The sequence below is a fragment of the Rhincodon typus genome, chromosome 22, assembly GCF_021869965.1.
Source record: "Rhincodon typus isolate 14 chromosome 22, sRhiTyp1.1, whole genome shotgun sequence".
NCBI classification, from domain to species: domain Eukaryota; kingdom Metazoa; phylum Chordata; class Chondrichthyes; order Orectolobiformes; family Rhincodontidae; genus Rhincodon; species Rhincodon typus.
In genome coordinates this window covers 18,854,017-18,870,072 of record NC_063353.1, presented here as the reverse complement: position 1 = coordinate 18,870,072, position 16,056 = coordinate 18,854,017, and the positions used below count along the sequence as shown (strand labels likewise).

The window sequence follows — 16,056 nt, the reverse complement described above, 5'->3', positions numbered from 1 at the left end:
GCCTACTTATTTCTCTTCTTCACCTGCCACCATTTGGCAATCTATAGTTTACCTTTAACAGTGTCACCAATCCCTTCCTAACTTTTATTTCAAATCAAATGGATACTGCTCCTTTTATTTGTTAGTGTGACCTTTCTTACGATGGCCAGTATTTTTCTGATTAAGTTACCCCACAACCATTTGCTGTTTCCACATCTTTTCTAAATATATGATAGCCCACAAATACAACTGTTGATTCTTATCTGTAGCCATGTTTGTGATATCCTTATTAGATCTGCTTTCTCACTTCTAATTATGATCATCCACTATCTTGTTCTGTTACTAATGTTTTGTACATTGGTTGGCTAGCAATTTAATGTGCCCTTTTTTTCAATACTCCTGCTTGATTTTTTAAACAAATATATTGTTATTTCAATATAATCTTTCCTGTTCCTTAAGTAATTATGTTACCTTTATTTATGTTATTTTGCACTCTTAACAATTGTTATCAACATTTATTTTCTTTTTCTTATCTATTGGCTACTATTATTTCCACACAATCACTTAAATGTCAATAAGTTGTGAAAACTAAATTATTTACGTAATTTTAAAATATTGTGAACTATTCTCCGCCATTATTGAGCTTGAATTTAACAATAAAACTCTTCCTCGATTCAATTCCAGCTCTTACCAAAAAATAGACATTTTCTTTGTGAGGTTTGAATGATTTCTGCTGGTGGAACCCCAAATACCTTAAGAAATCAAAATACAAATCCAGTAAGGAGATAATCCAAAAATAAATATACAATTAAAAAAGGTGGACACCTGATTTTTTTCATACCTCCATGATGCAAGCCAATTGCTCCATTTCGTTTTCCCCAGGAAAGAGTGGGTAACCTGTGTAGAGCTCAGCTAAAATGCAGCCAAAGCTCCACATGTCAATTGCTAATCCATATTGGTGGCCAAGAATTACTTCAGGTGAGCGGTAGAATCTGCTCTGGATGTATGTATAAACTGTCGTACAAACATAATAGACTTTTAATAATACAATAAAAGAGTAACAAATAAGGTACACACCTGTAGGTTCAACCTATCATACCCCTTTGCAGACAACAAGGTGCAGAGCTGGATGAACACAGCAGGCCAAGCAGCATCATAGGAGCAGGAAGGCTGATGTTTCGGGCCTAGACCCTTTGCAGATTGCTGCAAACATGAGTCAGATCTTGTAATGACAACGTTGTGTTATGCCAAATCTTACCAAGGACACTGAATTCTGAGCATTGAGGGTGGCCTGGAAATTGGTAGAACAAAGGATGGGACAATGGACAGGCACAACCTCTATGGGATCTTACCACCCAGCAACAGTTTGCGGGGCATCCTGTGCAGAATTTGTCGGTAGAAAGATGTTGTCATCATTCTGCTTTCCATGACTGGGTCTAAGGGCCCATTCAGTTTATGGTGGTAAAGGAATAACCATTAGCAAGTCTTAACAAGGAGAGGTTGTTGTCTTAAATACGTGTTTCTAATAGCTACCGTGACATAAACTGCAATTTACATTAGTTAGTTAGATATTGGGCTGAATCTAAACATGTTGATTTGGCTAAAAGTGTCAGTTTCCCCAGCACATCCATGTTGAAATCGCTCTCACCAGCAGAACATTATGGGAGGTGGATTCAGTACTCATTGTTTTAGTAAGGATGGTGGGTGGGCCACCTAGGCTAGGTGCCCCTATCAGATGGGTTGCCCTCTAGGATTGGTGTGTGCTGCTAAAGCAGGCTTTCAATTATGGGGGGACATCAGTTGATAGCAGAAAAGTAATCAAATTAAAAGGCCCAAAGCCAGTAAGGCTGTTAAGACGGTGGAGAAACTCTGCAGGACTAGTGATGATTACCATTGCATCCTTTTATCCCCGCAACTTCTGTATTGGTGCCAGCGGCACTCAGTTCTAACAGCTTCCATTGAAATGACAGTCTTCTTATTTGGCAGAGAATCAGCCAGACAGTGGGAAGATAATGACATCATTGCAAAATGGCCCCAAAATGGGGCCTCATTTTCTTTGGTTAACTGCATTGCTCTGTGCAAAAGTCAATCAACTCTTCCCAACCAATCTTGGTAATGACTCTACCTCAGGTGTAAATGCACCAGGAGCTACCCTGAAATGATTTCCCTCTATTTTTCTTGACCCTCTGTGCTGATTCTCCAATCATATCATTACATGGCAGAGAAAATTCTTTGTTTTCTTTCGAAAGTGGAGCACAACAGAAAATGTATGGAGTGAAAATTATTTCATTTGCACAAACCTTTTTGATTCTCAAAGCAGCTTGATCCAAAATCAATCACTTTGATTAATCCTCGGCCTTTGGGGCAAAGTAATATGTTCTCCTGGCAACAAAGAATAAACAAATTATTGCATTACGTAATGTGTTTTCATAGTAAAGAATAATATACATTTGATTAGTTAGAAGGCCCCAATGTAGTTGACAAGTAATCACGAGCAACTAGTTACTGTATGAGAGTAGTATGTATCCTATATAAATGTTTCTTCAATGTTCTGTTGTCAAAACTTTTTTTTTGTCAAATAGTCAAAATGTTCTATACTGCCTGTACGTGACAGGGTTAATAGATGGGAAGATGGGGTTGTAATAACCATGAGGACTGGGCTGAGGATAACTCCTGCTCCTGCTGAAAGGAGGGGAAAGGTGAATATACGGAACAAGGACGGATATCCACCTACATATTGTCGTTGGAACATGGAATTCACAAGGGCTGCACATCTTCCTAAATGCTTTTTGAGACATCATAGACAGCATGTAACATTTTGTTATATGTACACTTTGCCTAGCCACTTGGTATAAGAAAATGCTGGTTAGCAATAACTAGGTAGAATTAGCTATCAAGCTACCACCAATTCTACTGAATGCTTAATATCACATTTACCCATTCTGCTGCCTCCTTTGATATACTTTTCATTGCTGTCTTCACAGAGGACATCTTGGTGTGTTAAACAGAGTGTTTCCTCAAGGAGCAGTTCCATTCTCTACTGTGAAGTGCAGAATCATTATTCCTTTGGGAATATTTCCAGGCTTCTGGCTAGAGTAATCCTTTTAAAGCTGTAGCAACACTGGAAATTCTGCCTGTATTAAGTGAACTCCCAGCCTAAGATTCAGTTCTGATTTAGAATGTGACAGCATCTGTAACTAGCACCAACTCTGGGGAAACCAGTGGAGTCAGTTATAAAATGTTTGTGCAAAACTTCTGCTACCACTTGAAAAGTACTGCAGAACATCAGCTGTCAGATAATTTTATCTCATTGCCACTAGATGGCAGCCCAGCACAGATGTATTTTATTTCTATGAATGGAAGTCTGCACACACAATGTGTTATCTCTGATAAAGCCATTGTTCACATTGTTCACGTTTTGATAAGCAATACGGAGCAAACTCACGCTGCATTTTGTTCTTGATCAAAATATTATTGAAAAACTATCTTTGCAGCATTCAATTTAGATAGTTAAAAACAATTTACAGAAACATTTTGCAAATAATGACAAATTGAATCAACACAAGACGTTGTTTCCAAATGTAACAATAGAGACATCAACGAAGTGCTACATAAAATTGTTCTGTGCTCTTTTGGGCCCTCTTATGGCTAAATGGCAATGTCCCTACCCCGGGACCAGGATGTGCAGGTTCAAGTCCCACCTACTCCAGAGGTGTGTAATAATATCTCTGAACAGGTCAACTAGAAAAATAGGTTAACAAAAAAAAGTCTGTGAGCTCATTCATGTTGCAAGTGCAGTCTATAATGGTGTCAGTATATTACAAAGTTACAAAGAATTTATAGATCAGAAACAGGGCATTTTATTGAACAGGTCAATGCTGGTATTTATACCCCATACAGGCCTTCTCCCATCCTCTCTTTATTTAATCCCATCAATATTATCCTTTTATTCGTTTTTCCTTCATCAGCTTATACAGCTTCCCCTCAACTGCATCTATGCTCTTCACTCTAACCATCCATTGTGGTGGCGACTTCACAATCTATCCACCTTCTGGTAAAGAAATCTCCCCTGAATTGTCTATTGCATTTATTAATGATTGTCATATTTAACCTAGTTCTGATCTTGCTCACATGTGGAAATTTATTTTTACCTACTCAATTAAAGCCTTATATAATTTGGTTTTTTAAAAAAATCAGATCACCACCCAGTATTCTCTTAAAAGAAATGATTTCCAGACAGTTTAAACTTTTCTGATACATATAAACTCTCACTTCAAGTATCATTATAGTAGATCATTTTTATCCTTTCTGAGTGGTACAACATGGAACACCACTTCCCATCATTTAGTAATTTGAGCATCTACCCTTTATCCTTAGCTTAGTATTCAGTCAGCTACTTGACCCCTAATTCCCATGTTCTGAATTAACCATGATGCTACTGATTTTTGTCCAACACACTCAGAGCATCTAAGAGAGAAATATGCATTAGTTTTGCTATCTGAAACCTCTAATTTACTTTGGTTTAATATTTTGATTAATTTCTGTTCTATTGGGAAATTATCTATTATTTTGAAATTTGACAGGTAGTAAACAGACTATGACATCACATATCAGATGTGTATTTAAACGTGAAGTTCAGGGCCGTGATTAGTTTTTATGGGAATACACTACCGATTTTCACAAGATAAATGGTTTACACTGTACTGCCCAGTGCAGTAGAATTGGTGATATTAATTACACATAAAGCTGCAACATATTTCTATTACTTACAGGTTTCAGGTCACAGTGAATTATTTTTTCTTTAAAGAGCATTTGTAAACTCTTTAGTAAAGTGTGTGCAAATCGGCAAATAAGAGATATAGTAAAACCTTGGAAGTTGTTCCTCTGGATAAGTTCGTACAGATTCATTCTGTGGAAAAAGTAGATTCAATTATCATCTCACATCCTTCATGTATTTAAGGGTGATTTTATTTGATTTTATGAATGCTCACAACTGGGAAGTCCTCATAGTCGGAGCACACATGATTGTTTGATTTATTTATTGTCATTGGGAAATTGTGCACATGCTGCCCATGCTTTTCAGTTGGTATCATTGAAAACTATCATTCGTCGTCCACATGCAATGTCCTGGCAGGTCAGTAGCGACAGCACAGCACGTTAAATTTATCCTAGCAGAAGACGCTGAATATTCAATCAATTCTTAACCACAAAGTAACTATTTAACAAAGAAAAGAGATGACAGCATAGTTCAGTTCTTGCATGTATATCTTTGGCTGCAGCACTCCAGGCATATCCAGAATAAGTGACTTTGGTGGGGAGTCTCACCCACTGGCATAACATGTACTGAGATCCTGAGTGGCTGACCTGCAATTTCTCATAATACAAGGTTTGTGGTTGATGTTTACTATTCTTAACAAATATGCATAAAATTAAGTTTTAAGCATACTTTTTAGATGGCATAAATGGATTAGAATGTTTACCATGACAGTTGTCATATTAATCTTCAAGTTTTTAGCCAAGCTCTTTGAACCCAACAAGTTCACAATGAGTACACTGGTAATCTCTCAACGTATTGATAGTCTATTTTATTAATCTGCTAGAGTACAAATGATAACAGTTTAAGACATCAGCTTCCTGAGCAGAGGTCCATCAGGCTGGATCAATTAACACCATTTGTGAAATATGCACAAGATCATAAGAATTAGGAACAGAAGTAGGCCATTCAAATCTTTTGAGCCTGCTCTCTCATTCAGTAAGATCATCACTGATCTGACTTTGACCTCAGCTATACTTTCCTGTCCATACCCCTGTGATCCTTGACTCTGTCGATCAAAAATCTATCTAACTCAACCTTGAATATAATCAATGACCTAGCATCAATTGCTCTTTGTGCAAGAGAACTCCACAGACTAATGAACCTCTGAGAGGGAAAAATTCTCTTTCCCTCGCTCATCCTTAAATGGGAGGCTCCTAAATATAAAGCTGTGTCCCCACCTTCTGGCCTCCCACTTAAGAGATAATATCATTGCAGCCTGTCACATCCCCACAGGATCTTGTACATTCCAATAAGATCATGACTCATTCTTCTAAATGTCTACAGGTATAGGCCCAATCTATTCAACCTTTCTTTATAAAATAAGCCCTTCATCTGAGGAATCAATTGTGTGAATCTTGTCTGAACTACCAATTATATCCTTTCTCAAGGTCACTAAAACTACGCAGAGTACTCCAGATTAAGTCTAACTGAGGCCTTATACAGCTGTGGCACTATTTCTCTACTTATATACTCAATACCCCTCACAAAAATGCCAACATTTCATTTACTCATGCTGCACCCGCACACTAGTTTTTAGAATTGCATACACCAGGACACCCAAATCTCTTTGCACTGTAGACATTTGCAGTTTCCCTCCATTCAAATAATATACTGTTTTTCTATTCTTCCTGCCAAAGTGGACAAGTTCATATTTTTCCCTCATTATACTCCAACTACCAAATTTTTGCCCACTTACCTGATCTTTTCTTAATCACTTTGTAGGCTCTTCATGTCCTCTTGACAACTTACTTTCCTGTCTGCATGTCATTAGCAAATGTAGCAACCATACATTTGATCCAATCATCCAAATCATTGTTATAAATTGTAAATAATTTGGGCCCCAGATATGATCCCTGTGGCACTCCACTAATTAATGCTTGCCAGCATGAAAATGATCCATTTATCTCTATTCTGTACTTCCTGTTAGTTAACCAATCCTTTCTCCATATGCACTCCTCTTTAACATGAGCTGTTATTTTATGTGGAATATGTAGGAACTTTTTGTGTGATACGTGAAACATTTTTTTGATCCAGTCCTACTCGGTTCCCCACCTTCACTTCTTTTCCTGATACATTGGTGACTGTATTCTGACATCTTCTGTTCTTGCCAATGAATGGAAAATTTCATCAACTTTTCTTCTAATTTAAATCTTCTCAGTTTCAAATAGACTGACTGTGCTCTTCCTTTTTTGACTATGTCTCTGTTCCTGGGCAGAGACAATGATGTTGGCATTGGGTAAGACAGCCTAAACCATTCTTTACAAATCTAATTTTGTTTTGTGATTAACATTTAACTGAGATCTACAGTTTAAATTCTAAAGTTGCCTGCCTTTGTAAGGGTTTTAACAAGGTTTCTAATGGAAGTACAACTGGGCTTAGTTAACAAAAGAAAAAGCAGAAAATGGTTCATCTGTAACTGGATCCTTTGAATCAAGAATATATTTAACTAGCCAAATTAGTGTAACTTAGTACTTGGATATAATTTTTGAAAAAGTGCTGGGATGGAAGAGAAAGAGGTACCATATCTTTGTTTTTGTTTTTTATTTAACTTCTTCTGCCTCCAGGAATTGGTTCGTACAAGAGAATTGATTGCTACAAGAGAAGTTAGTTATTTGATGAGTATTTAGTAAGTAATAACATTTATTCTCTTCCTAAGATACAAAATAATTCAGCAACTGACGGCAAGATTATCAAAATATATAAAAGTAATGTTATGATCCCAGCTGATTGCAATATTGGACAAGTCCCAGCTGACCTGGCTTGATAGCTCAAATGTTTAACATTTGCACTTGGTTACTGTGGTGGCTAGTCACTGAAACATATTCACATGAGACACCTATAGCTTTTTGCTATTTTGTGAAATAAGGTTATTTCACAAAATTAGAAAAAGCTATACATGTATATAACTTAAACACAAACAGTAAAATAAAGTTTCAACCTGTTCCCAAACACAATCCTTTTACAAATATTCAATTCTAGAGAAATTTAATTCCTATCTCAAATCTAGGTTTTTACTCAACTAACTCCTGCCAGCTTTGTTTCCTTAAACTGTGAAGATAGTTTTATAATTCTCTTCGAAGTCGGCTGGCACGAACCTTTCACAATAGCGATGACCTAATTTTTTCAGTTCTAACAAGTTGGCTGGGGAACTCCACAAACTCAAGAACTTCAACTAGAATGACTGGTTGTTTTGAACTAAAACTTTGATTCTCCTGCTAGGACAAACTGCTCTCTCTTCTGAACTGAATTCTTCATTTTACTGAACTGAGGCCATGAACCTTATTTTGTGAAGTGAAAAATCTAATTGGTGTTGAGCAAATCAACAAGTGAGATGGTGGACTGAAGACTGGTGTGGGGAAAATGGATTCCAGTTCAGGGGACACTGGTAGCAGACATAAGGAAAGTGGGAAATGTACTGATGGGATGGTCTCCACCTGTGCGAACACCAGTGTTCTTGCAAGCTCCATAACTAGGGAAGTAGAGAGAACTTTAAACTAAAAAGTAGTGGAAAGCAATCAAAGTTGGTTAGATGTGATTAGACTAACTGTTGGTCAGACCAGAGGCCTGGCCTGCTGTGTTCCTCCAGCTCCACACTGTGTTATCTCAGACTCCAGCATCGGCAGTTCTTACTATCCCTGAATTTAAAGAAAGCTAACTTTAATGGTATGAGGCATGCATTGGCTAGGACAAGCTGACCAAGGATACTTAAGGGGTTGATGGTGGATAGGCAATGGCAGACATTTAAAGAACACATGAATGAACTTCAACAATTGTACATCGCTGTTTGGTGTAAGAGTAGAACAGGGCAGGTGGCTTAACCATGGCTAACAAGGGAAATCAGGGACAGTGTTAAAGCCAAAGGGGAGGCATAGAAATTAGCCAGAAAAAGCAGCAAACCTGAGGACTGGCAGAAATTTAAAATTCAGCAGAGGAGGATAAAGTTTATTCGGAAGGGGAAAATAGGATATGAAAGTAAGCTTGTGGAAAACATAAAAACTGACTGCAAAACCTTCTATAGATATGTGAAGAGAAAAAGATTGGTGAAGGCAAATGTAGGTCCTTTACAGTTAGAATCAGGTGAATTCATTATGGACAACAAAGAGATGGTAGACCAGCTGAACAAATACTTTGGATCTATCTTCACTGGGGAGGACACAAATAACCTTCCAGAAATTCTAAGGGACAGAGGGTCACGCATGAAGGAGAAACTGAAAGAAATCCTCATTAGTCAGGAAATGGTACTGGGGAAATTGATGGGATTAAATCCCGATAAGTCCCCAGGGCCTGGTGCTCTGCATCCAGAGTACTTAAGGAAGTAGCCCTAGAAACAGAGGATGCATTGGTGATCATTTTCCAGTATTCTATAGTCTCTGGAAGAGTTCCAACTGATGGAGGGTAGCTAATATAACCCCACTTTTTTAAAAAAGAGAGAGAGAAAATGGGGAATTATAGGCCAGTTAGCCTGACATCAGTGGTGGGGAAAGTGCTGGAGTCAATTATTAAGGATGTAATACCTGAGCATTTGGAAAGTGGTGACAGAGTCGGTCCAAATCAGCATGGATTCACTAAAGGGAAATCATGCTTGACACATCTTCTGGAGTTTTTTGAGGATGTGACCAGTAGAGAGGACAAGGGTGAATCAGTAGATGTTGTGTATCTGGACTTTCAAAAGGCTTTTGACAAGGTCCCACACAAGAAAAAAAGTAAGCAAAAAGTAAAATCCATGGTATCGGAGGTAATGTACAAAAGTGGATAGAGAACTAGTTGGCAGGCAGGAAGCAGAGAGCTGGAATAAATGGGTCCCTTTCAGAGTAGCAGGCGATGACGAATGTAGTACCACAGGGTTCAGTGCTGGCATATGCAATTTAATGTGGATAAATGTGAGGCTTCGGTGGTAAAAATAGGAAGGAAAATTATTACCTGAATGGTGGCAGTTTAGGAAAAGGTGGGGTGCAATGAGACCTAAGTGTCATTTTAGAAGGTTAGCATGCAGGTGTTGCAGGCAGTGAGGAAAGCTAATGGCATGCTGGCCTTTATAGTGAGAAGCTTTGAGTGTCAGAGTAAGGATGTCTTGCTGCAGTTATACAGGGCGTTGGTGAGGCCACGCCTTTAGTATTGTATGCAGTTTTGGTCTCCTTGTCTGAGGAAGGACATTCTTGCTATTGAGGGAGTACAGCGAAGGTTCACCAGGCTGATTCCCAGGATGGTAGAACCAACATATGAAGAAAGACTGGATTGATTGAGCTTGTATTCACTGGAATTTAGGTGAATGAGGGGGGGATCTCATAGAAACATATAAAAACCTGAAGGGACTGGACAGGCTAGATGCAGGAAGAATTTTCCCAATGTTGGGGACGTCCAGAACTAGGGTAACAGCCTAAGAATAAGGGATAAGTCATTCAAGACTGACATGGGGAAGAATTTCTTCACTCAGAGTTGTGAATCTGTGGAATTCTCTACCACAGAAAGCTGTTGGGGCCAGTTCAGTAGATATATTCAAGGGGGAGCTGGAGGTGGACCAAAGGGATAAAGGGATCAAGGGATATGGAGAGAAAATGGGAGTGGGATACTGAGGTTGCATGGTAAGTTGAAAAGAAAGACAAGACAAATGAGAAAAGTATCAATATGGGAAAAGACAGACCATGACAGGAAGGGATCAAGCATACATACCTCAAAGTAAATCAACATATAAGGCTAGAGGATACAAAAATATTAAAAATAAAACTGAAGACTCTGTATCAGAATGCGGGTAACATTCTAAGCAAAACAGTTGAACAGTGCAAACATAAACTGATCAGAATCTTCTAGTAGCCATCACAGAGACAGAGACAAGTTCAAGAATCCAGGATGTGGAAACATTTTGGGTAGAGGTGAGAAATAATATAGGCAAAAATTCACTTTTGGGACTGGTATACAGGCCCCTTAACAGTAATAAACTCTACAGTGGAGCATAATGGAAGAAATAATGGGAACTTGTTAGAAAGGCACTGTCGTAATCATGGGACATTTTAACCTACAGATCAACTGGAAAAGTTAGATGGGAAACAGTATCCTAGATGACGAGTTCGTAGAATATTTTCGGAATTTTTTTACAACAGTATGGGTCTGGAGCCAACCAGAGAGAAGGCTATGCTGGACTTTTAAAAAATTTACTCATGGGATGTGGGCATCACTATCTAGGCCAGCATTTATTGCCCATCCCTAATTGTCCAGTGAGGAGTTAAGAGTCAAACACATTGCCGTGGGTCTGGAGTCACACGTAGATGAGACCAGATAAGGATGACACATTTCCTTCCCAATAGGATATTAGTGAAACAGATGGATTTTTCTGACAATCGATAGTTTGGTAGATACTGTGAGATCCAAGCAGTGAGTGAGTGCCAAGAGTACAAACAAGCAGCACAGAGTTACAACTTAGTCCAATCCACGAGCTGGCTGCTTGTCCCTATGAGGAAAGTGTTGTGGCAGCTGCGCTACGGTAAAAGGTGCTGGCGCACTCCAAAATGCAGCATTGAAGTGCAGAACTGTATTGTAAGTGGATTAGAAATGGTGATGCAGTGGCTGGGAAATCACATTTAACCAATCTATTGGAGTTCTTTGAGGAAGAGTAAGTGAATGTACTGTATTTAGATTTCCTGATGGCATTTGATAAAAGTGCCGCATCAAAGGATGTTGCAGTAAATGACAGCATGTGTATGGGGCATGTGACATAGATGGAAGATTGGCTAGCTCTGTCAGGAAGCATTAATGGGTCTGTTTCAGGTTGGCAAGATATAACAAGGGATATTCCACAGGGATTGGTGTTTACAATTGAGATAAATTATCTGGATAAAAGGATGGAAGATATGGTTGTCAAATTTTCTGATTACACAAAGAGAGGTAGGAAAATACTTTGTGAAGAGAATGAAAGGCCATGAAGTGTAGGAGCAGAAGTAGGCCATTTGACCCATCGATCTTCCTCTGCTATTCAATGAGATCATGGCTGATCTGATAATCCTCAGCCTGTACTATCCTACCTTTTCTCTATAACCCTTGAATCCATTACTGATTAGAAATACATCTCAGCTTTGAATATACTTAACAACCCAGCATCCACAGCTTTCTACAGTAAAGAATTCCACATATTTGTGACACTCTTAAAAAAAAATCCTCCTCGTCTTTCTCAAATGGGTGATCACTTACTCTGAGATGATACCTTCTGGTCCTAGACTCTCCTACAATGGGAAAAAAAAACCTCTCCACATCTACCTTACGCTGTCAAGATCCCTAATAATCTTGTATGTTTCAATAAGGTCACCTTTCATTCTTCCATACTCCAATGATTATAGGCCCAGCCTGCACAATCTTTCCTCATAAGAAAATCCTTTTACACCCAGGATCAACCTGGTGAACCTTCTCTGGACTGCCTCCAATCCTTAGATAAGGAGAGTAAAACTTACATATCAATGTTTCTGATAAGTATCCTGCAAACAAAACCTTCAACTTCTCATCAACTGTCATTTTAATTCTCCACCACGCTCCCACTCTGACATTGTTGTTGTTGTCCTGCTACAGTGCTCCAATGGAAGGCTACACAAACATGCATCTTTCACTTCAGCACTTTACAGCCTTCTGGACTCAAGATTGGATTTAACAATTCTAGATCATAACGTCTGCCCCATAGTTTTGTGTTCTTCTTTGATTTCTCTCCTACTTCCCTCTCACATAGCTTTCTGACAGCAGTTTATTCAGGATACTGCTATTCATACCTTCTCTAAACAATTCTTTAATTTCTTTAATTGTCCATTACCACTCCATTTTGCCTTGCATCATGTAAACTTTTGTCATTTGGGACAGCACGGTGGCTCAGTGGTTAGCACTGCTGCCTCACAGCACCAGGGACCCAGGTTCGTTTCCAGCCTTGGGATACTGTCAGTGTGGAGTTTGCACATTCTCCCTGTATCTGCATGGGTTTCCTTTGAGTGGCTCTGCTTTCCTCCCACAGTCCAAAGATGTGCAGGTCAGGTGGTTTGGCCATGCTAAATTGCCCATAATGTCCAGGGATGTGCAGGCTAGGTGGGTTAACCATGGAAAATGTAGGGTTAAGGAATAGGGTAGACTGGAGGGTTGGTGTGGACTAAATGGCCTGCTTCTACACTGTGGAGATTCTATGATTTAATGTCTCCTGCCTTCCAACCCATCACAGACCAAAGTCATTGTTCTTCCTGTACTACCCCTTTCACATTCTCAAAACCTATTAAATTTCTAACCAATTCCAGTTTTCTTTGAAAGCCACAGACCTTGAAATGTTAACTCTGTTTAATTTTTCTCACAGATTGCCAGACCTGCTGAATATTTCCCATTTTTGTTTTGTCTTTACTTCACGAACACTGAGCTGTTCAGGGAATCTGTGCATTATGTGTCTCCAATGAAAGACACATGGCTTATTTGTGTTACAAAGTTTGCTGTTTTATGGCTCAACTTGCCACATTTTGAAATAAGGTACATTTTCCAAATGTCTTCTCAGCATACAGCCTCACTTCCCAGAAGTCCATCTCGAAAAGCTAGTCATGCAGAACTGTGATGTTTAGTTCAAAATGGATGGAAAACCATGACTTGGGCTTGTGTGATTTCCCCAATAAGTGCTTCCAAAGGAGGACAGCACATAACTACAAAGCCGACATTTTTTATTTCATCATTTTAAAAAGAAAGTTACAAATAAAATAAATACAGGGTCGGTATATTTTAGTTTCTTTACTAAAATTAGGATATAATCAGTAGTACATAGTCTTCCAGATTAAGATTATTTTGGAATTTAGGTAATTAACTTATGTGCAATTCAAAACCTCAAAATTTCCTGCCCAGCAAAAAAAAAGTTTGTACGTGTATTTCTGAAGTTGTGTTGATGCCATTTGCTGTGGGAACATTTTCAAATAACCTTTCGGGGTCAAATATTTCAAAAATTGGTGACATAAATCATGTAGCCAATCACATGGCAGTGTTATTTAATTTCTGTAGTGAAACTGCTGAAAGATAAGATAAATTATGGAGATCTTACTGCAAAGAGTGCACGTGCTACCAGGCTTGAGACAGCTGCTATATTATTCTTTTCCTTTCTGTGTTGTTCAGAGTTCCCATAATCTAAGAGTTTGGCTTCCATCATTCTCCAGGGACTGTATTTCTACATCATATTAGTTAGCAAATGCGACAGAGTGCACGTTCTCACATTTACCGTTAAACCTTTCTTCTTGTCAGTATGCTTTTGTCAATGACATTGAGCCAGTGCAGCATATCTTAAGTACTGTGAATGAGTAATGATAAAATACCTCCAGAATGGTGCCCCAGCACAACTAACAAACTCTGAAAGTGAATTTCCTTGGGAATTCTCCTGTTTTCCATTGTAACTAACAACCATGCAAGAGTACACCTCTGTTTGTATAATACCTCATCATATCTCTGAATATCTTCTCAAAGCTTTACAAATAAACTAACCTGGCCAGGATGTTGGAGTAAATGTTCACATTCACTGTCTGGCTTCTAATCTGGAAGAGTGAATCTCCCATCTCTCCTTCCCACACTGTTCTTCCCTCCACAAAAACAACCCCTTGAATTCATGGGAATGAAAATCTGGCAGGTCCTGCAACCAAAGACTGATTTATTCCATCAAATTATCACCTGCAAGCAGTAAAGATAAAAATAGACTGCCAGGAGAAGTGAAGTTCTTTTTCCATAGTGCCATGGAATTATTCAAATCAATCTGAGAAGCCATTTAAATATTGCATGTGAAGGCTGACACCTCCAAAAGCAGAGCCTTCCTTCAATGCTGTCTAGATCATTTGTTCAAATGATGTGGGACTTGAATCGAGACATTCTGACCAGAATGCAAAAGTGTTATCAATTCATGTCTATTAAAGATCAATTTATAATAAAGAATATTTATATGTTTTAATTATAAACATACGTAACATATTGGTGAGTACTACATGGTTTCACTTCAGTGCCAAGATGCTATGCATATGTTTGATTTATAAGAGTTTTGATCCAACTAAGTTAGGAACTTGGTTACACAAGATAGCAGATTTGTGGCTAAGCAGATAGAATATATTTGTCTTATTTGTATTTGGAAAATTATACAAAATTTTAGAAGTATTAGTTGCAATATTTATAACTTTACATTTACTTTGATCTGTGATAGGCATATAATCATTAGACTGTCTCATTTTTAGGTCCAGTGGGAGTCTCTATGCTGTTTATCTTGTATTTATTTTATAGAGACTGGTTTATCATTGCCAAAGCCTACAGCACTGATGCTTTCCTGTCCTAATGAATTATGTCCTCTTCATGGACTATGGTTTATATTAGTCATCAGATACATAAGGCAAACAGAAAACTGCAAAGTGAAATTGATTTAAATGAGTGATGAAACCTGTAATCTGCTGTATGGAAAGGACTCATTTGGAGGCAAAAATCCCTTTATTCAACAAGTTTTTTTAGAAAAACTGATATGGTTGCTGGTTTAAAAAAACTCATGGAGAGAAAATGTTGACAAGCTGACAATATATCCATTTGTAATGTTTCCCTGAAGAATCCTCCAAAATAGATTAATGACATTGACTGTGCTTAGAACACCAATTACTGATGCTAATAATGAAATTTATGCAGAACTACACAGTATCCAAGGAGCAAAGCAAGTTGAGTTTTTAAAATGCCCTACAAGAATATTTGCTAATAATTTTAACTCAACACCTCCATTTCACCCATTTGCAACATGTCCACGTTTTATTTTGTCCTCGTGATTTCCCATTACAATGGGTTGACTCTTACTTTGTTGGTTAAGTCAGAGTTGCATCGTGCTTTTGGAGGATTCTTTGCTGTGAGGCCAAGCAAGTTTTCTTGCAGTACCTTACCAAATTTGCCTCAATAATTAATTACCACACTCCTATGGCACCCTCACATTCAATTTCTGCCTCATCTTATCAGGTTCCTGAAGTAACTCCCCAGCAGCCAGTATCCTGTCACCAAGTCACCCTTTATTTAGACATGGAGAATCCCTGACAATGATCCAACTTCTTCAGAGCCAGCTCTCAGAGTGACCAGGATGTCTAACACTCGTGTGCTTATCTGCTAGACAGGGCTCCCTGATTGGACCAAGTTAACAGCCCAAATCAGGGAACTCATATTCTATGAGGGCTGCCTGGCTGACCTTGTTACAATCACTACAGTCCCACTCCCAGAACAACTCGTCAATTAGCAGATATCCACTGAACGACCAGCATCCTTTG

General features: G+C 38.5%; 1 protein-coding gene across 1 annotated transcript in view; it reads right to left on the bottom strand.

Annotated features, from left to right (window-relative positions):
* dyrk4 (dual-specificity tyrosine-(Y)-phosphorylation regulated kinase 4) overlaps window positions 1-16,056 on the bottom strand; it is a 73,970-nt gene that overhangs the window by 24,528 nt on the left and 33,386 nt on the right. Inside the window, exons 8-11 of the mRNA XM_048610589.1 lie at window positions 4,750-4,888; window positions 2,280-2,361; window positions 821-993; window positions 671-731 (exon numbers count right to left, since the gene is read on the bottom strand). Coding sequence (XP_048466546.1) covers window positions 671-731; window positions 821-993; window positions 2,280-2,361; window positions 4,750-4,888 — 455 coding nt within the window. The remainder of the gene's footprint in view (window positions 1-670; window positions 732-820; window positions 994-2,279; window positions 2,362-4,749; window positions 4,889-16,056) is intronic.